The sequence below is a fragment of the Neohortaea acidophila genome (assembly GCF_010093505.1).
Source record: "Neohortaea acidophila strain CBS 113389 unplaced genomic scaffold BDY17scaffold_7, whole genome shotgun sequence".
NCBI lineage: Eukaryota > Fungi > Ascomycota > Dothideomycetes > Mycosphaerellales > Teratosphaeriaceae > Neohortaea > Neohortaea acidophila.
This window is the reverse complement of record NW_022985516.1, coordinates 24,417-44,000: the sequence shown is the minus strand read 5'-3', so window position 1 is coordinate 44,000 and position 19,584 is coordinate 24,417. Positions and strand designations below refer to the sequence as shown.

The 19,584-nt window shown below is 55.5% G+C and overlaps 7 protein-coding genes across 7 annotated transcripts; 3 read left to right on the top strand and 4 right to left on the bottom strand.

The window, feature by feature from the left end:
- Positions 1-310: 310 nt before the first annotated feature.
- On the bottom strand, positions 311-2,309 carry BDY17DRAFT_167932 (amino acid permease). The gene is made up of 3 exons (XM_033729782.1): positions 2,063-2,309; positions 1,822-2,006; positions 311-1,768 (listed from the first exon to the last, which is right to left on the bottom strand). The coding sequence occupies exons 1-3, from the start codon at positions 2,198-2,200 to the stop codon at positions 469-471; spliced, it is 1,623 nt and encodes a 540-aa protein (XP_033588169.1). The 5' UTR covers positions 2,201-2,309; the 3' UTR covers positions 311-468.
- Positions 2,310-3,150: 841 nt separating this feature from the next.
- BDY17DRAFT_335308 (uncharacterized protein) lies at positions 3,151-4,903 on the top strand (the record flags this gene model as incomplete). Its single annotated transcript, XM_033737927.1, has 4 exons — positions 3,151-3,789; positions 3,847-3,951; positions 4,006-4,230; positions 4,274-4,903. The coding sequence occupies exons 1-4, from the start codon at positions 3,571-3,573 to the stop codon at positions 4,901-4,903; spliced, it is 1,179 nt and encodes a 392-aa protein (XP_033588168.1). The 5' UTR covers positions 3,151-3,570.
- A 701-nt stretch (positions 4,904-5,604) lies between these two features.
- On the top strand, positions 5,605-8,453 carry BDY17DRAFT_299305 (putative alkaline serine protease AorO). The gene is made up of 12 exons (XM_033733880.1): positions 5,605-5,961; positions 6,011-6,152; positions 6,206-6,614; positions 6,662-6,780; positions 6,832-6,904; positions 6,953-7,038; positions 7,090-7,126; positions 7,175-7,321; positions 7,376-7,502; positions 7,564-7,859; positions 7,913-8,217; positions 8,273-8,453. Exons 1-12 carry the CDS (start codon positions 5,744-5,746, stop codon positions 8,333-8,335), a joined length of 2,022 nt encoding a protein of 673 aa, XP_033588167.1. The 5' UTR covers positions 5,605-5,743; the 3' UTR covers positions 8,336-8,453.
- BDY17DRAFT_311271 (uncharacterized protein) lies at positions 8,436-9,353 on the bottom strand (the record flags this gene model as incomplete). Its single annotated transcript, XM_033735519.1, has 1 exon — positions 8,436-9,353. One exon carries the CDS (start codon positions 9,351-9,353, stop codon positions 8,436-8,438), a length of 918 nt encoding a protein of 305 aa, XP_033588166.1.
- A 1,006-nt stretch (positions 9,354-10,359) lies between these two features.
- On the bottom strand, positions 10,360-12,360 carry BDY17DRAFT_311270 (general substrate transporter; the record flags this gene model as incomplete). The annotated part of the gene is made up of 7 exons (XM_033735518.1): positions 10,360-10,480; positions 10,534-10,746; positions 10,796-11,112; positions 11,164-11,556; positions 11,610-11,727; positions 11,782-12,075; positions 12,125-12,360. The coding sequence occupies 7 exons, from the start codon at positions 12,358-12,360 to the stop codon at positions 10,360-10,362; spliced, it is 1,692 nt and encodes a 563-aa protein (XP_033588165.1).
- A 519-nt stretch (positions 12,361-12,879) lies between these two features.
- Positions 12,880-17,473, top strand: BDY17DRAFT_311269 (aldehyde dehydrogenase family-domain-containing protein; the record flags this gene model as incomplete). Its single annotated transcript, XM_033735517.1, has 12 exons — positions 12,880-12,954; positions 13,002-13,314; positions 13,367-13,970; positions 14,028-14,596; positions 14,845-15,009; positions 15,102-15,957; positions 16,010-16,218; positions 16,278-16,369; positions 16,424-16,464; positions 16,521-16,964; positions 17,025-17,352; positions 17,396-17,473. The coding sequence occupies 12 exons, from the start codon at positions 12,880-12,882 to the stop codon at positions 17,471-17,473; spliced, it is 3,774 nt and encodes a 1,257-aa protein (XP_033588164.1).
- A 157-nt stretch (positions 17,474-17,630) lies between these two features.
- On the bottom strand, positions 17,631-19,319 carry BDY17DRAFT_252423 (monooxygenase; the record flags this gene model as incomplete). The annotated part of the gene is made up of 1 exon (XM_033731256.1): positions 17,631-19,319. The coding sequence occupies one exon, from the start codon at positions 19,317-19,319 to the stop codon at positions 17,631-17,633; it is 1,689 nt and encodes a 562-aa protein (XP_033588163.1).
- Between the last annotated feature and the right edge of the window lie 265 nt (positions 19,320-19,584).

Below are 19,584 nucleotides of genomic sequence, written 5' to 3'. Positions count from 1 at the left end.
GTAGACGGCAGCAACTCCGAACGAACCCCTCTTTACCACCGCCGTCTGGACCCATTCATGATTCGCTGCTCCATACCCAAGCATAACGCCTCCAGCAATTCCATTTTGCGTCAAACACTTGCTGACCGCAGCCGGGCAACCAAACCCAATTAAATGCATGCACCGTGGGTTGTTGAGGCGATGCTACGCTCCAGACCGTGCGCTGCTGCACGCTTCATGCATGCACGCCGTGGCCCCCGGACATCCTTGCACCCACGTGTCTTCGGCTGTGTAGATCGATCGGATGCACGCTCTGGATTCCTCTCACGCATAGAATGAGCTTCGTGCATGAACACGAAAATCGAACATGGCTTAGAGAAGCGTAATCATCGTTGATTGAGCAAAGGCTCGCTGTATCATCCTGCGCATAAGCGAGCAAAATCTACATACAATTCTAATCAAAATCGAAGCATATCCAGAACATCGCAATCACTGCTGCTTCACAAGCACCACCGGTCCGCTGTACACCTTCTTGCCGTGGATAAAGTAATACCCAACGGCAAGGAGGATGACGCCACCGTTGATCAGCACGTTCCAGTTCATGCCCACCAGCGTGACGGGCGTGGTGGTGGGGAAGAACAAGAACACCCAGATCCAGCAGAGGAAGCAGAGGGCGACAACGTTGATCGGCCCGCCCCAGCGTCCCAGGCTCCAGCGGCGCTCGGGCAGCGGCTGCCCACGGATCCGCCGAATGAGCACGCACCCGATGGAGATGATGTAGGTAGTGAGGAGCGAGTTGGTGCCGAGGGAGGAGATGGCTTGGAAGGCGGCGGTGCTGCCAATGTTGATGAGGGAGAGCAGCGAGGTGACGCAGAAGGAGATGAGGACGGCGTTGAGCGGGATGTTCCAGCCGGGTTTGACCTGAATGTGAGTGTTAGAGGGGATATGGTGTGTCGAAAGATGGAATGGCAGACTTACGTGAGCGACGAACGAAGCAAAAGGAACGCCACGATCTCGGGCAAAGCTCCACAGCTGACGGGAGACGGTGGCGAGCGTGCTGATGACGGAAGAGGTGATGTTGATGATCATAATGGCGACCATGATGGATGCGCCGGTCTTACTGCCGGTGGCGTTGTAGAAGGCTTCGATGAAGGGATAGCCGGTCGTGGAATCCACAATGTTGAGGGGATTGCCGCAGGTGAAGGCAAAGGTGATCATCATGATCCAGCCGAAAGCACCGTTGATGAAGATGGACCACACGGTGGCGCGGGGTAGTACGATCGAGGCATTGCGGATCTCCTCCGACATGTGCACGGCCGAGTCGGCGCCCAACAAACCGTAGACGGAGGTGAGCATGCCGACCATGAAGGATAGGCCTTGAGTCGGCCAGCCGCCCAAGTTTTCAAAGGAGGTGAAGACTTCCTTGGCCGAGTTGCGGGGAGCCAGGACCCACAGAGGGATGATGATGCCGAAGAAGCCCAACAAGTGCAGAATCAGCACCATGCCCTCGATGGCGGGAAGACGTTTGGCGAAGAAGGTGTTGAACAGCACGGCGAATGCGACCAGGGCAATGACGAGCAGTGTTCCATTCCATCGCTCAAAGACGTAGTCGGCGTTGTTGAGCACAATCAGGCCCTGAATGAGCGTTCCAGCAATGAAGGCGATTGATGCCAGACCCGTCTGCCACCCTAGCACGGAGATCCAGCCGACGAGGTAGCTGAGGAAGCGCTGGCAGCGTCGAGGGGAGAATTCGGAGACCCAATGGTATTGACCACCTGAGGTTGGTGCCCTGCTGCCATTAGCATATGAGCAAGCGGGGTCGGGCGGGAAGAGCGGACTCACATTGACGCCATTTCAGCGATGGATGCAAAGACGGTGATGTAGCCCAGCCAGACGACGAAAAAGGCCCAGACGAGTCCAGCAAGCCCACCGTTCAGCAGGCCGAAGATGGTGGAGGAGATGCAGATTTCCCATGTGCTCATGGCGGTGCTGGAGAAGCCGAGGATGGAGATGAAGCGAAAGTTACGCTGCCCATGCTTGTCAGCAGGGTCGCGGAGGGATAGACAGGAGGTTATGCACTCACGTTCAGCTGCTGCTGCTTGCCCAGCCGCTCCATCTCTTGCGCGTCCTTTGCCGTGCCGGACATGCCATTGCGATCATCCATCTCCACCTCTTCCTGGTTGGCCAGGTACGCCGACTTATCGGTGTCGAGGCGAGACATGGCTGCGACGTGACGCGACGACGGGGGAAGATATGGTGGCAAGGAGTGTATATACAATAGCCGATTATAGCTGGAGAAGTAAATGGAGAGGGAGAGAGGAGGGAAAAGTTAGAAGTACATGAGGAGAAGGTAAACGTGGTGGTGGAGCTGGGAATAGGGAAAAAGTCCGCAAGCGAAAGAGGGGACCAACGAGGACTGGAAGCCAGCGGAATCATCAAAATGCAGCGGCAGAGTCCAGCGCTCGTGGCCGCCACCCGGCCCCGGCGCCCACGCGGGCGGTTGAGCGGCAATCTGCCCATCAAGCTTTTGCGCTGCTGCAGCAGCAGCTCTGCTGACTCGGGGGCTGGATGGAGCCAGAAGGCGACGGGGGGAGCAATCGCTGCCCCATTGGGCATAGCAGAGCTGCAGCTACTTCCCGGGCATGCTCGCGCTACGCTACCAGCTTGCTGCATCTGGGCGAAATGCCGAGCAAGGGGGACGGCGCTCGAGCACTCGACTCGGGCGATCCAGGGCGAGTCGGGGAGCGCACGGGATGGCTGCAGGGCGCCGCGTTGGTGCCCTCGGAGTATCGAAGGCGTGTCGGGGCGTGTCTCACGATGGCATGCCAAGTGGGGCGGGTTGGTAGAGTAGGGGTCGACGGGGATTTTTGCACGCCGGTCGGCAGTCTAGGGTCAAACTACCACACGCCGCGGTGAGTGGCTGCCATGTGTTGTCGCGGTTTCAGGTATACAGCTGTCGTTTGTCAAGGCAGAGCCGAGTCCATGACCTGCTTGCCGAGTGTGTCGAATACCGTGATCAGATGGCAGCCGGCACCTTTGCGTAAACCCAGCCAGCCAACCCCGCCATTGCAGGTGTGGAATTCCATTTGATGATTAGAAATTGCTGGGCCGCGCCCCCCAAGCCATCGGCACCTGCCCGCTCGGCTCCTGTGGACAGTAGCCTCAGCCGCTACTTCCTCTTCCGTCCACCTTCCCCCCCACCGGCGTGGAGCTGCGAGCGCGCAAAGCCATAGGACGCGATGGCAACAAGCTTTGCGGCCCTTTGCCACTTTCTCTCTTTACCCACTTCCCTCACTCCTGCCCTCTTACCCACACCCTGGCTAGCGGGCCGGAGCTGGCATTGAGAGTGCCGCGCGCGACCCTGCACCGACTCCTGCGCTAGTCCGTGCTGTCCACTCCCGATCAACCTTCTTGCCTCCACCAGCGCCCGCCGACGCCTCTTGGGTGGGAGAAAAGTCTCCGTCCATGATCTTCCCGTAGCTTCCGCTCATCTCTACCCACACACCCCCCGTCCTCGCTCCCTCCTCCATCCAGTCGCGCGCGCGCACACTCGGCATGAAATAGCGAGAAGCAGCACAATACACCCCAGCCATGTCATCCGGAGGAGCACCACCACCACCAGCGCCGCCCTTGCCGGGAACACAGCCGCCTTTGGCCGTCATCACCCACAATGACCAGCGCGGTGTCCTCTTCGTCACCGGCGCATTGGCGCTCGCGGCGACGCTGGTGTCGCTGCTGACTCGCGCGTATGTAAGAGCCGGCTTTGGACAATCGTTTGGGAGAGACGACTATGCATTGGGAGCGGCATATGTAAGACGAGGAGGCGACATGGCCCGATTGATGCAGTGCTGACTCTCCGCACAACAGGTGTTGATGATAGCGCAAACCATCGCTCTCTTTGTCGCCGCCAGCTATGGCTTGGGCGAGCAATCCAACCTCATCGCACATTCCGATGGTGTGACGATGCAACGGGTAGGTCGAGTCAGGTCATCAAACACATCCGCTTTCCCTCTGACCACCTCGCAGGCCATCCTCGCTACCGACATCCTCTACATCTTCGCCCTGTGGACCTCCCGGCTTTCGTCCGTCTTCTTCGCCCAACGACTCTCCCGAACCACCCGATATGAGTGGATTTGGAAAGTCTTCACCGGCGTGGTCGGCGTCCTCTTCCTCGCCTCTCTCCTGACTGTCAGCTTGCGGTGTGACCTGGGCCACGCATGGCTCTACATCAACCAACACTGTACCGGCTTGGTGAGTCTCTACGATCCCCCCTATCATCTCCATTGTCTTCGAGGGTGCTCTATTCGCCCAACTCCTCTTCATCATCCTCAATCTTCAAATGGCCGCCGCGACCAAGTTCCGCGTCATCATCCCCTTTGCCGCCCGCCTTCTCCTCATCGTCCCCCTCATCCTTCACGTCCTCTCCATTCCCGACTTCTTCGCCCTCACCGACGGCACGCGCGTCTCTGCATTCAACATGACCCGCCCCTACATCTACACCCAGATTATCCTCGCCCTGGCCATGATCACCCCCACCATCCCCGTCCTGCAGCCCTTCATGCAAGCCACCGCCACCACCTTTGGCATGGTCTCCGGCGCCGCCACGAACGCCTACGGCTCCAACGGAGACGGCAGTTTCGGCCAACACACTCACAAGGAGCAACACGCCTCTCGCCGCGGGGGCAGTCGCTTGGGCAACATGCTGAGCATGCGAAGTTTCCGCAGCGTCAATGGCGGCGACGAGCGCGACACTGTCGATGAAGACGATGTCCGCGCCAACCCGGATCCTTCCCAGTACTCGGCCACCGTGTCTCACGGGCAGCGCGCTCGTGCTGGGTCCAACGGCGGAAGCACTGTCAGCCAACAGCCCATGATCCGCCGTGACGTCCAGTACACGGTCTCCTACAGCGATGCGCGGGCTTGAGCGTCACATACGAGAGGGACGGATTTGGGGGTGTTCTCCACCCTGTCTTCATGTATTCTACGATCTTTGGTGTGTCTAGAGGCTGGTTTGTCTGTCCATGTTGTACAGTGTGGCCGACTATTGCGAAGATATTGGACGGTCTGATCTCTCTGCCTAGATAGTTGTGTATACACCGTTTCCTCGCCATGTTCGGGCTGTGAGGTTCCTCGCCGCACTTGATGCTCCCGAGGTGGGTTTTAATGCCGGTGCTCGGGATCTACGAACGGGAATATCACACATGCCCTAGATTCCAAGATCCAGGCACGTTCCTCGTCGGTCCTGGGGGAAGCAATTCCGTCTTTGATTACTCCGATCAAATGTCTTGAAATAGCATCGACCACGAATGCAGATGCGTTTCAACCCGAAACAGTGTTTACCGATGGAACGAACGGACTATATCTCAACGCGAGCGATTGCCTGCTACGCGGATCGGCAGGGGCTTGCAAAATCACGCAGGCTTGGCCAAAGAGCGAATCTACTGGGCATTTCAGAGATGATGCGGTTTGCTGCGCACCGCGGTACGCGTGGGATATTTGCCACAGGACTGGCCGAGAATGAAAGGAACATTCTACTTGAAAAACTCACATGCAAGTTTCGTAGTCGGCGTTTTTAGCGTGAGGCTGCAACTGGATTTCCACGCTTCAATATGACGCATGCTTTCAATCGGATGTAACCATGCTGCGGGGGTGTTGATGTGAATAGAATACAACATTGAAGAGTAGAAGAAGTCCGAGGTTTGTCGTAGCTGTGTGACTTTATCTTCTTGTTGCTCTGTGACATCAATCTACCGTAACAGCCAACATGGTGACCAGCGCAGCCATCCTCGTCGTGGCCAGCATTACGCTGGCACTTGCCGTGCCACACACCCATGTTATCCACGAGCAGCGAGACGTCACCTCTCCACGATGGGCGAAACGCGATCGCGTTGTGCCGGAGAAGAAGCTCCCGATGCGCATCGCGCTGGCCCAGAGCAATTTGGACACGCTGCACGACTTACTCATGGACGTTTCGCATCCTAGGTAAGACTTGAGGTCTCGCGGATAGATATGTTGGCTTACGCGCGTGTAGCTCCCTCAATTACGGCAAGCATTGGACTGCAGACGAAGTCGGCGACAGGTTTCAGCCGAGCAGCGAGGCTGTAGACGCTGTGACGAACTGGCTCATCGACGGCGGTATCCCGGCACAGAGCATTGTCCAATCTGAGAACAAAGTAGATCGTGCCGAATCACCTCCAAACAATCACGTACTGACTATTCTTTTGAGGCCTGGTTGCACTTTCACGCGCCCTCCCGCAAAGTCGAGGCGTTGTTGCACGCCGACTACCATGAATACCAGGATGCATTGACCGGCGGAGTCCTTCCAGCTTGCGAACGATACCACGTACCCGCGGACATCCAGAAGCACATTGACTACATCCATCCCGGCATCAGACTCGTGTCTCCCCGCACCAACCCATCGGGAGGCATTGAAAAGCGAGCGATAGGCAGCATCGTAACAGAAAAGCTTCCCTCGCCAACCAGTTTAAAAACGTGTGACAAAGCAGTCACCGCTGCGTGCATCGCGGCGTTGTACAACATCACCGAAGGTCGTTTGGCGAACCCAAATAATTCCATGGGCATCTTCGAATCCGAGCTAGATCCCTGGAATCAGGTGGAATTGAACCGCTTCTTCAGTACGGGGTCCTTCTTCCGTCGTGAGCATCGACTGACCTTCCCCCAGCCGCATTCGCTTCTCGCATCCCGAATGGCACGCACCCGATTGATCACAATATTGACGGCGGAATGGCAAGAACGAACAACATTTCTCTCGCCGGCCCCGAGTCAACTGACATTCAATTGGTGCGTCCGGTGGACGCTTTGTGGTTTGATCGTACTCATTGAACGTCACAGTCATATCCCATCGTCTATCCGCAAAGCATCACTGTTTTCAACGTTGATGATCTACACTATCAAAGCGAAGCCAGTGAGTATTGGCATCGCCCCGAAGGCAACGAAGCTGACAGTCGAGCAGATGACACCTACACTTGGGGTTTCAATACCCTCCTTGACGCTATTGATGGGTCGTATTGCACGTACAAAGCGTACGGAGAGAAAGGGGTAAGCAACGCCCCCATTGAAGTGCTGCGAAAGCACTGAGATCCCGTATAGGACTTGCTCGGCATTGATCCGACGTACCCGGACCCTGGTAAGGATGACCATCTCCAATCCCGCGACACTATAGTAACCTCTACAGGCCCGGAGGGCTATAACTCCACCTTACAATGTGGAGTGTTCAAGCCAACAAACGTGATATCCTTCTCGTACGCTGGCTGGGAAGCCGACGTGCCCATTTCATATCAATTGCGCCAGTGCAACGAGTTTGCTAAGCTTGCCTTGCAGGGTAGAGTCTGAAGATCAATCTGGACTGGTCGAGGCCAAACTGATGTCCAAGCAGGCACCACATTCGTCTTTGCTTCTGGCGACTCCGGCGTTGGCGACTACCCCGACACCCTCCCCGGTCAAGGTTTCAACGGGCCTACAGGATGCCTAGGCCCAGACCGTAACATCTATAATCCTGCATGGTGAGAAGGATATCTTTTCGCGTCGATGATCAATCGCAATGCTGAAACAAGTGCTTTTGAGGCCTCTGACGTGCCCATACGTTACAGGCGTGGGAGGCACGCAAATCAACAACGGCGACACCATCTACGACCCCCAGCACGTCTTCTTCCAGCCGTTCGAACCCCGCAAAATGTACAAAAATGCCAACGGAACGTCCGGTGGCGGTTTCAGCAACATCCACCCCATCCCAGACTATCAGAAGAAGGCGCTCGACACTTACTTCACCCAACACAATCCACCACAGAAGTCGTATTGCAAGCTGGCGACTGACGATCCGTCGAATCCATATGCTCTCCCAAACCTGACGGCGCTGGCTGGTGAGTCTTGTGCATCCCATCAGGCCGGTCATGACATTGACAACGTATTGCAGGGAACACTGGCGGCGTCTACAACCGCGCGGGACGAGGGTTCCCGGATGTGGCGGCGAATGCGGTGAACATTGCCGCCTTCTTCGGACCCGATTACTTAACTGCCAGTGGAACCTCGGGTGCCGCGCCCGTTTTTGCCAGCATCATCAATCGCATCAATGAAGAGCGCTTGGCCATGGGGAAGAAGCCCGTGGGCTTCATCAATCCCGTGCTTTACCAGCATCCCGAGATCTTGACCGATATTACGCTGGGATCCAATCCGGGGTGCTATCAACCGGGGTTTAACGCGACACCAGGGTGGGATCCGGTATGGCAATGCTTGTCTGGCATTGGATGAGTTAGTCTGCTAACGTTAATCGTAGGTTACCGGCCTGGGCACGCCCAACTTCCCGAAGATGCTGGAGCTGTGGATGAGTCTGCCTTGAATGATGGAATAGCCTCGATGAATCGAAAGCATGTCAATGTGGAGCACGGTAGCGCAAGTGGAGGAGAGTGGAGGTTGGCAAGATCGTTGCTGCCTATCTGTCAAAGAGTCATGTAATCATTCTCCTTCAAAAACTCCTCATAACTCGTCAACTGCCCAAACTCCCCAAGTGGCAGCGTATTCGTTTCGGGCCCAAAATACCCGTACTCCGAGAGGTATCGCGCGAACTCTCCGAAATCCTCTGCCATGGGCTTTGGTAGAGGAGCCAGGAACTCTTCGGGAGAAATTTGCATGTATTTGACAGTCTTAGCATTCGCCTTCCCGATCGAGGCTGCTATTTCATCGAGCGTGTTCAGTTGTGCGGCGACGTAGATTGTTCGACTGCGAAGATCATCAAATGCTTTGACCATCTGCGCCACCACACGTCCGCTGTCCGTCGCGTCGATCAAGGGAAAGACAGTAGAAGAAGGCATGCTTGCTTTGATGGCAAAGGTTCCGTCTCCGGCGTCTCGAGGTGGAAGGATGTTGATGAAGTTTTGCATAAAAGACCCCAGGGCGATGAAAGAGCTGGCAATGGGCAGCTGGCGAATGTACTGCTCGATGTCGTGTTTGACGTCGAAGTGTACGACTTTGGTCAGATGGCCGTTGGTGATTGTGCGCACGCCGGGTAGGGTGCTGAAGATGATCTTCTGGACGCCTGATTCGACTGACGCATCTGCTGCATTCTTGCCTTGCTGGAATTCTCGTTTGTAGTATTGTTCGTCGATGTTGTTTGAAGTTACGAGGAAGACTCCAGACGCTCCTTCAAAGGCGGCGTGGAGGGAATCCTTGTCGTCGAGATCCGCGCGGACAACCTCGCATCCAAGATCGTGCAGGGGCTTTGCCGTAGGCGCTGCCGGGTTTCGGACGGCAGCACGCACGGTGATGGACTTGGAAAGGGTAGTATCCTGGAGCAAAGCTCGCACTACGGCACCACCTTGCTGGCCGGTGGCACCAAAGATGACCCAAGTGTTGCTCATGAAGATAGGAATAGACGTTAGAGTGCTTTGAGTCGACGTGCACCGGGCGAAGTATACTCTTATACTTTTCAGTAGTTCAGAGGACACCGTTGGTCGTGTTCATGTTCGATTACAAACCTGCCTTAGGCTCGCAGCAACGGCATAACAGTCCGCGCTTCCGGAGAACATAAGCAGCTGCATGCCGAGCACCGACGTGGTGCATAGGATTTTAGGGGCCGCTACGTGTGAGCTGCTTCATAGCCCAGCCATCGAGCAGGGAAGATACATAGTACACGAAGCACTGGAGCTTACATTTTCGCAGCGCTGCGCCATCAAGGGATTTGTAAGCGATGGAAAGCCGCGCGCATGATCGACCCCAACAGATAAGCGTTGTGAGTGACAGCCGACCAAGTCCGTCTTCTCCGCCCTAGACTCAAGAATGAGGAGTGGGAGGTGTGAGAAATAACCTTGGTTCCCCCAACTTGAACGATGACGAGACGCGGTTCAGCCGCGACGCTTCTACACCGCGAGGCTGGGGGCCCGTGCATCGCGACTGCCCTCCGTCGTCGCTTCCCAAATCAAAAGCCCACCGGTCGCTCTTTCCTCAAACTGTCTTTCAGTACCAATTTTTTGAGTTAGGAAAGTACATAGGACCATAAGCCGAAGAGAAAAGAGGATCCCGTCCGCTCTCCTGTACTCAAGCTTCGGACTGGTAGATTAGTACTCAGGTGGGTGACCACTGGGGAATCCCTGCTGTCCTATGTTTTTGTTTGTCGACGGCAGGATTTTTCTTTCAATTTTTGCACTCGTTATTACGTTTTGGGGCACCTGATGGATGTAGTTGCCTTTCTTTGGGCAGTAAATGAAACGAGACAAGATGGGAAGCTGAACCTTCCTGATTCTACACGTTCTTGGAAGGGCAAGAGGCAGACAAGGAGAAGGACAGGGAAGAAGGGAGCAAGCTCTGACAGTCGAAGTACAAGGAGATTTTAACACGTCAAACTCGTTATGCTATACGTTGTATCAATCATGCATCCACCACTTGTTCAATGAGCTCTTTCTCAATCCGTGCTCGACGAGCTTGTTCCTGCGTCGACTGGTTGTCCTTGAAGACATCGTCCATTTGCTCAAGCGTACGGCCGTTGGTTCTGCAGAGGTGTTAGTCGCGACGGTCCCGCGGAAGAAGGATATGGGAACTCACTCAGGAATGAAGAACCAGACCCAGACGAGAGCAATCAGGCAGAATGCGGCGAAGAAGACGTAGGTGCCGAACCCGATGCCATTGATCATCGGCGGCGTGATGAGACCGATGATGAAATTGTTGCCCCAGTTGGACATGGTAGCTTGTGCACACCCCTTTGCACGAATGCTGGACGGGAAGACTTCGGCAGGCATAGCCCATGGAATAGGTCCCCTGATTCACAGTCAGCAAAAGGCCAGTTACACGATGCAGATGTACCCACCATGTGCCTCCAAAGGTAAGCATGAAGAACAGCAGGCAGGTAACCGCTCCCCACCCTGCCGCCTTGTGCGTGGGCCAGCTGTCGTGATAGAGGCCGACCAGCACGGCAATCGTAAAGTGTGCGCAGAACATGCAGACACCGCCGACGAGAAGCAGCTTACGACGACCGAACCTGTCCAGGCCCCACAGACTCCAGATGCAGGCCACCATTTGGCATACGTTCAGCACGCCCGACATGGTCAGCTGCATTTCGTATGGCAGGCCCATTGTAGCGAACAGGGTTGGGCTGTAGTAGATCAGAGCGTTGATGCCGACAAACTAGATGATAGTCAGTGCCGGATCAATTCATTGTCCTCATGTGAAACTGACCTGCTGGAAAAACATCAAGCCCACGCCGACTTGAGTACGTCTCCAAGCACGGCCTCTCCAGGTATCCGCCCAGTTATTGGCTTGCAGCTTGAGTCGCGAAATGACACTTCCGTCTTGCAGATGGGGATATTTCTCTCGCCCCATTTCCTTGCGATACGCGACTTCGGAGCGGATTTCGTACCACTCTTGCAGGACCCTTGGGTCGTCCTTGGGGACTTGTCGCAACTTGGACAGAGTTCGGAGTGATTCCTCGTCGCGGCCTTGTTGGCACAACCATCGAGGAGAGTAGGGGAGAAACATGACGCCGAGGGCCAAGCAGATGGCTGGCGTCATCTGAATGAGGAACGGAGCCCGCCAGGACCAGTCGCTCGGGATGTAACGAGTGCCGTACGTCTGTTGAACATGTCAGACTTGGGAACTCGGCTGCGGGAAGGAGATGATCTTACAATGTAGAAAGCGATGACGATTCCGGTAGTGATGCTCAGCTCTTGCAACACCAACAGCGTTCCGCGAATCTCAGGTGGTGAGATCTCGGAGATATAGAGCGGAGCAACCATTGCGCACCTGCATTGTTCGTTAGCAAGGTCGTCGGACAAGAGACTGTCTTGCATTACTCACATGCCGACACCAATGCCGCCAATGAACCGTGCGGCAGTCAACATGCCAAAGTTGACGGATCCGACCTGCAAAGCCGAGCCGACGAGGAAGATGCAAGAAGCGAGGAGGAGAGACCATTTTCGCGAGATTTTGTCGGCAATCCAGCCTTGATTCATGGCGCCGAGAAATGCACCAAGTTCAATCATGGCCGTCAACAACCCCTTTCTGAAACTGGAGCCGGTGTTGGTGGGATCAACCTCGGGGAACTGGTCAAGGAACTGAGGCATGACCAAAGTGATGGAAACGACGCCTTGACTGAGGAGGTGTCAGCATCGGTCGGTGCCAAGATGCAAAGGGGGCTTACTCGTAGCCAAAGAGTGTACCACCCAGGGTGGCAAAGGCGGCAGCGGCGAGGACGTATCGAGAGGTGAAGACACCACGAATGCCAGCAGGGCCATACGTTTGCCTTTGCTCCCAGACTGGCTTCGACGTGTGCTCAGGGATGGCAACGACGGAGGACCGTCGGCGTTCTGGGACCTCTTCAACATGACGAAAGTCAGTCTCGGTCTTGTAGTCGGTCTTGTAGTCGGCCTTCTCCATGTCGATGGCCGTTGTAGGGGACGACGAGGTGTTGCAACAGAGGATGTTCTGGAGGGATGATCAGAGGCAAGATCGACAGACTGTGGGGTGGCATCTGGGGAATTATATAGAACCACGCGGCATTTGAGTCCACAATCCCCGCATTGTGGTGATCGTTGCGGTTGCGGAGATGGCAGGTCATCGTTGCCGTCAATCGGCACGGAAATGATGTTGCGAACGTTCGGATGCGCCTTCGGCCCGGAGGCGTCGCATTTTGGGCGGGTTGCAGGGATCTTCCCACAAGGATGTGTTCGGAATCCAGTTTCCGCGGGTAAGCATTCACGCCCGGTCGCAACGCAGAGTGCCATCCCAGCGTAAAGCTGGGCTGAGAATGCCGGGGGTACCATTTCCACGAGACTCTTGCTCAGCAGTCGCCGTCCGAAATCCCGAAGCCTTAAAGATGCAAGGCTGGATGACCGGAAGTAGAGTTGAGCATGTTGATTTGCACCAATCCGAGACTGTCATCCAACGAGAAACATCATGGCGCCGTCTGCGACTTTGGACATTATCGAGAATGGAACGACAGTGGGATCCACCAAGCTGTCGACGTTCGAGGTATGCCGGTTGTGGATGTAGTCGGGATGATCGCTAATTGAGACCAGCTCAACAATCCAAGCCTTGTCGTCGATGCAGCATACATTGCCGGCCAGTGGCGGTTGAAGCAGGATGTATTTGAAGTGTTTGGTGAGGAAGATTGCGCTGGAGTCGAGGTGTCATTGCTGATGGGTGTTTCCGCAGAACCATCAACGGGTAAACCCCTTGGTCGAGTCGCCAGTTGCTCCGCCGATGATTTCGTCGAAGCCATCGAAGCTGCACATGCCGCACAGGCGGCGTTTTGGGAAGACACCACGGCAACTGAACGTGCTGCGTTCCTGAAGCGATGGTACAGCTTGATCATGGACAACGCGGATGACTGTGAGCTTCATCACCATTACCGCCACGTTGGATTCCTGCTGATTCACTCCAGTGGGAACGATCATCTCTCTTGAGAATGGAAAGACGTTTAGCGAGGCTCGAGGAGAGGTCGTATATGCAGCCAGTTTCATCTCGTGGTTCGCGGAAGAGGCTGTTCGATCGTATGGCCACACAATCCCATCGTCCACAGCAAACACCACCCTGTACTCCGTTCGAGAGCCGGTGGGAGTGTGTGGAATCATCACGCCGTGGAACTTTCCGGCCGCCATGATTACCCGCAAGGTAGCACCCGCGATTGCAGCAGGTTGCGCTGTCGTTATCAAACCACCAAGCGAGACGCCCTACACTGCACTAGCTCTTGCGAAGCTGGCGGAACAGGCGGGTGCCTACCCTGGTGTGATCCATGTTTGCCCGACGAAGGATCGAACGGCCGCAACACTGCTCGCTACTCACCCGCTGGTGTCCAAAATCAGCTTCACCGGCTCGACAAACGTGGGCAAGATGCTGGCAAGTCTGGCGGCAAAGTCATTGAAAAAAGTCAGCCTGGAGTTGGGCGGTAATGCGCCGTTCATTGTCTTTGATGATGCTGATCTCGACCTCGCCGTTGAAGGCGCCATGTTTTGCAAGTTCCGGTGCTCAGGTCAGACCTGCGTGTGGTAAGTGAGTCCCCCCACAAGGCGGCACGGACAGACACTGACACATCTCCGCCACAGCGCCAACCGACTTCTGGTGCAGAGGGGAGCCGCAAAGGCTTTCACGGCCAAGCTCGTTGCGGCAGTGTCGAAGCTGAAGATGGGGCCGGGCTTGAACCCGGACACCACTCAGGGCCCCTTGGTCAACAACGCGGCCGTGACCAAGGTCAATGAGCATGTGCAGGATGCTCTATCCAAAGGAGCAACGCTGGAGTTTGGCGGCTCACGTCCATCTAATCCAGGATTCTTCTACACACCCACTGTGCTCTCTGGAGTCGATCAGACCATGATTGTTGCCCAAGAGGAGACTTTTGGGCCACTGGCGCCCATCTTCACGTTTGAGAATGAAGCTGATGCGCTCCGCATAGCTAATGATACCGAGTTCGGCCTGGCAGGGTACTTTTTCAGCCGCGATATTGCACGCTGTATGCGCGTGGCTCGAAAGCTGCAAGTCGGAATGGTGGGCGTCAATACGGGCAAGATTTCCGCCGCAGAGGCGCCATTCGGAGGTGTCAAGGCAAGTGGATACGGGCGCGAGGGGAGTCTGTATGGCTTGGAAGAGTATCAAGTCGTCAAGAGCGTGACCATTGGTAATCAGGACAAGTAGAAGTAGATTGCGTGTATTGGGTATGGAGTCTCGTCTGCGATCTATTTGCGTTAGGGTTGGAGCTTAGGGTTCGGTCGGAGACTCTCCGCGCGTACTGCGCTCCGACCCCGCGGGAGCAGGTTACCGCCCATCAACCATCCCACCGTCCAATGATACTCGGACGATGGCGGCTTAACCATGGCATCGTCGTCTCATGACAGGATTGAGCCGGCCCGAAGGAACGTGTCCAAGGCGTGTGCGGCGTGCCGCGAGAGCAAGACCAAAGTAGGCTGCCCAGTACCCCAAGCGCATTGCGTGCGACTGACGATAGAAGTGTGACGGTGTTGGTCCACGATGCGGGAGCTGTGCGCGGAGGGGCAGATCATGCCATTATGAGGCGCGAGAGGACAAGCGGCGGTAGGTCGAACCTCAGCCCGTTGAGCAGTGGAGACTGAAGGTGCCCAGGATATCATTCCGGCCGATATTGGACATCTTACAACGCCGGGTAGTCGCTCTCCATGATGCACTCCTTCAAGCCGGCGTTACACCTCCTTCCATGGATGAAGATGACGAGCAGCAAGCAAACAAGGCCCTCGACACGGTCGATCTGCCGAAGCTGCCCAGCGAGGCTCTGGTATTCTCATCTACCGGCGGTGATGGTTCCCAACATCAGGTGACAGATCTGACGGGCCTCGGAGAGAGTGACTCCACAATGCTCATGAGTGGCGAAATTGCAGCACCACACGTCCCCGAAGATAGCTTGCAGGCAGACACGACTTTGCATTCTAATCTTGAACAGAGCCTGGATTTCGGCGAGCTCTATTCCATCAATTGGGAGGACACCGTCTCGCCTGACTGGGACTGGATGAATCTGTTCCCTGCAGGTATGGATACCCTGACAAGTGCGCAGCCATTCGCTGGGCTCTCGAACACTCTTCCGCGACCGCCGGGCAGGGCGGATGGCCTGGTCTTGCCGGCGATCACCGACAACAATCACGATGATGAAGTCGATCCAGAGCTGATTGGCCAGGTGGCGGCACGGTTTGGCTCTCTACACGTAGCCCCGGACGGAAAGTTGAGATATTTTGGCACGCCTTCCAACACGCACCTCTTCGGGAGTAGCTATTCTGGTCCATACTCTTCCCCGCGGTCTGTCAGAATCGATGGTGCACATCTTCTTCGGAACGCTGACCTCGACCGCCAAATCGATCCCGAGCTCGAGACACATCTCATCGAGCTCTTCTTTTCATGGCACAACTCTTGCAACCCGGTCGTTGGCAAGTCCATGTATTGGAGCGCACGCGAGCAAGCACACGAAGGGATTGAAGATGGCGGATATTATTCGGAGGTTCTCACCAATGCAATGTTTGTTTGGTCATCCGACATGCCTACTATTGAGATATTGACCTCGTTCCAGGTGTGCAATCGGTGCCAATTTCGAAGCCCGTTACCATTCGAAACTTGTGACATTTCCCAGGCCGCTGGCAGAGTTCTTCGCCGATCGCTCCAAAATCTTGCTGGAAGTCGAACTGGACAGTCCTTGCGTCGCCACCGTGCAGGCCCTGCTGTTGCTCAGTAGCCACGAGGCGGGATTTCAGCGGACTGCTCGCTCATGGCTGTACAACGGTGAGTTTGTGTCCGCTTGGACGGGAAGTCGTCGCTCTAATGGTACTCTCATCTCGTAGGCATGGCCATGAGGCTTTGTTTCGATCTGGGCCTGCACGTCAACACCGATCCATACGTTGAACGCGGAATCTTATCCACTCAAGAAGCACAGGTGAGTGCTTCTCTGGCCTTGACAACCAGCACAACTCACACTGACATGAAGTAGGCCAGGCAAATGACATTCTGGGCCTCCTACGTCATGAATTAGTGAGTTATATCACCCTCAATCCCGTCCTCCGCATCACTAACGTGGGTTTCACCAGCCGGATGAGCTTCAGCTTGGGACGCCCCTTCACGCTGGACGCCTCGGAGATTACGGTTCGGAGACCGGATGCCGCGTTCAAGCCCTCTCCGAGTTCCTGGCAGCAATACCCGCGGGAAAGTATCGCACAAGCTTACTCTCGGTCTTCGCGGATCCAGATCAGAGATATACCAGACCTCCTTGGCATGATTTCAGAGCAGCGCATCCTCCTTTGCGACCTTGTGGAGCCGATTGCTCGCGCATTGTTCGTATACACCTTTGGCAGCTTGAAGTGGCGTACTGACTTTGGTAGGTATGGAAACGTCAAGATATCGTCGGGGGCCTTGATGGAGATGTCGGAAAAGGCCACATCTGCCATGTTTTCTTGGAAAGATAACCTCCCAGAGCCTCTGAACCTTGTGAGCCAAGGGGACATTGATGTCACTCCGCAGGTTCTCGTCTTGCTGTATGTACAAGCAGGAGGATTTTGATGTGCCAGAGCACGATGCTGATTGCTGCGATGCAGTTTGGAGTACCACTACTTCCAGATCCTTGTCCATCGACCGTGGACATCTCGACGACACCAACCCAATCCGCAACGAGGTCGAGGATATCAGCATGCCCGACGGATTTGCGTCAATTCTGCATGTGAGATGGCCCGCATCGTGGCCATCTTCGAAAGCCGCTTCGGCTGTCGGCGGATGGACGTCGAGACATCACAGATGCTTCCGTCGGCCGCTTTGATTCTCATCTTTGCCGCCATCTCTGTTCTGGATCATGGAGACAGTCGCGATGATGTGCTGGTGCATCTGAACACGTTTCTGAGAGCCTTTGACGAGCTGTCCAATGTTCATGTGAGTGCGCGCGTGCATCTGGACGGACTGTTACTCATCCAAGAGCGATGGCATCGGATATACGGGCAGAAAGCGGGAAAACGACGAAGTAGTTCCTGGCAGGGTGCCGGCGATGCATTGAGCAGTTCGAAACGTACGCGGCCATAGCGGCGCTTACAAACGAACAATGAGACGATATCGGTTGTAATTTTATTCCAGGAACAATTCATTCAAGCGAGAGCGCTCTGGTTCACGGCGGGGATTATATCAGCGGTACACGGCACTTTGAAGCCAATTACTTATGACCGCAGGCCGACAATGCCCCTGCGCAAACCATCTACGGCCTGTCGACAGAACCTTGCGACAATTGTGCGATCTCGAACAATGATACCCGTCGCAATCAAGAACGCCAGCCACTTTGCAGTTGCGTTGCCACTCGAAAAGAAACGCAACTTCCTCTCCAGAGCACGCAACGGCCAAAACTTGCTCCCACCCTGCATATTGAACGCTTTCCAGTCCGGGAAGTATGTCGCCAACCAAAACGATCGAGCCAGACCAGGCCAAGATGCTGTATTCCGACCATGTTTGCCAATGTACCAGTTCGAACAGTCGCCCGCAAAGACAGTCGCTGCAAGGCCTTCGTGGATCTTCTGCGTCGTCGAATCCTCGGCACTCTGCTTGACCTCGATAATGTCCGCCCGGCCATCCAACAGCGGCCGAAACAAGGACTTCACCGCATAGTCCACTTGTGTCTCGCACGCAAATAGAGCAGAGTTGTTCGCCGGGAAGGTGTTGGGGCCGAAGATGATTGCGAGGTTGGGGAAGTTGTGCACATAGGTGCCCATGTACGCCTGCGCTCCTCGACACTCATCCCACTGCTGTTGCAGGTTGGCCCCGTTTGCACCGACAATCTCCATTGGTGTCAGGAATTGGGCGACTTGAAAGCCTGTACCGAGGACGATGATGTCGAAGTTGTCAACGTCTCCCTTGCTTGACACAATTCCTGTCTCGGTAATCTTCTCGATCCCATGATTCAGAAGCTCAACATTCGGTCGCTGTAAGGAATCCAGATAGTCGGGGTCAAAAATCCGTCGTTTGCAGCCTAGGGGAAAGTCGGGTACGATGAAGTCCCAGTATTTCTTGGGAGCCTTGGATTTGATGTATTCTGTTGATTCCTTTTCGGCGGTGGCGCGGACTCGCTGTCCTTTGGGTGAGGGAAAGTAAGCTGTCGTTTGTTCATCCGCCTCCAGGAAAATGGTCAAGCGCAGCAGCCGTTGCCAGAGGGGAACCCATCGGAACGCCCACTTTTCCGCGGCGGTGAATTTGTGATTTGGTCGGGCGTGGTACCATTGTGCACTTCGAGCGTACTGCTTCACGAAAGCAGCGTCTTTGGCCAGAGCGGGAACCACTTGCGCTGCACTGCAGCCATTCCCGATGACCGCAACTCGCTTGCCCTTCCAGCTGACGGAATGATTCCAGCGTGCGGTATGAAACATCGGACCTTTAAAGTCCTCCATGCCAGCGAATTTTACATCGCGAGGGAAGGAGATGGCGCCGACGGCCGACACGAAGACGGATGCATAGCGCGAGTACTCGATCCCGGTCTGGAGGTCTTTGAACTGCACTCTCCATTTCCGCAATTTGTCTTGCCATTCAGCGCCGATGCACTCCACGGAGGAATGGACGTGCTTCCGCAGGTCGAATTTGTCGACGGTGTCCTCCATGTATCGCAAGATTTCAGGCTGCTCACACAACTCCTGCGACCAGTCTGGATTGAGATTGAAACTGAACGAGTAGAGATGGGAAGGCAAATCGCAGCCACACCCCGGGTAGCTGTTCGTTCGCCATGTGCCTCCTACGCCGTCGAGTTTCTCGTAAATGGTGAAGTCGTTGAAGCCAAGTTTGTGCTTGAGCTGGTAAGCCATGGCGATTCCCGCCGGCCCTGCCCCGATGATGATGGCATTGAGATGTGTTGCGTACTGCGACATGATTGCTGAAGGCGAAGAGAGCACGAGAATGAGAGAGGGTAGTGATTATGCTGGAGTATGGTTTTGAAGAAATGTAATCAAATGGCAGACCTTTCTCTCGGGCCGGCGGCCTGCACCTGCCTTGACGCGGCGGCCGACAAGGCTTCGGAATTTGGTATCCGGATTCTGGTTTCCGATGCTGGAGATGCGGCGCGGTCGCCCGAGCGTGAAAGACAGTAAACCAATATGATTCCCCTTCTCTATCGTCATTTCAGGTGCAACTCAC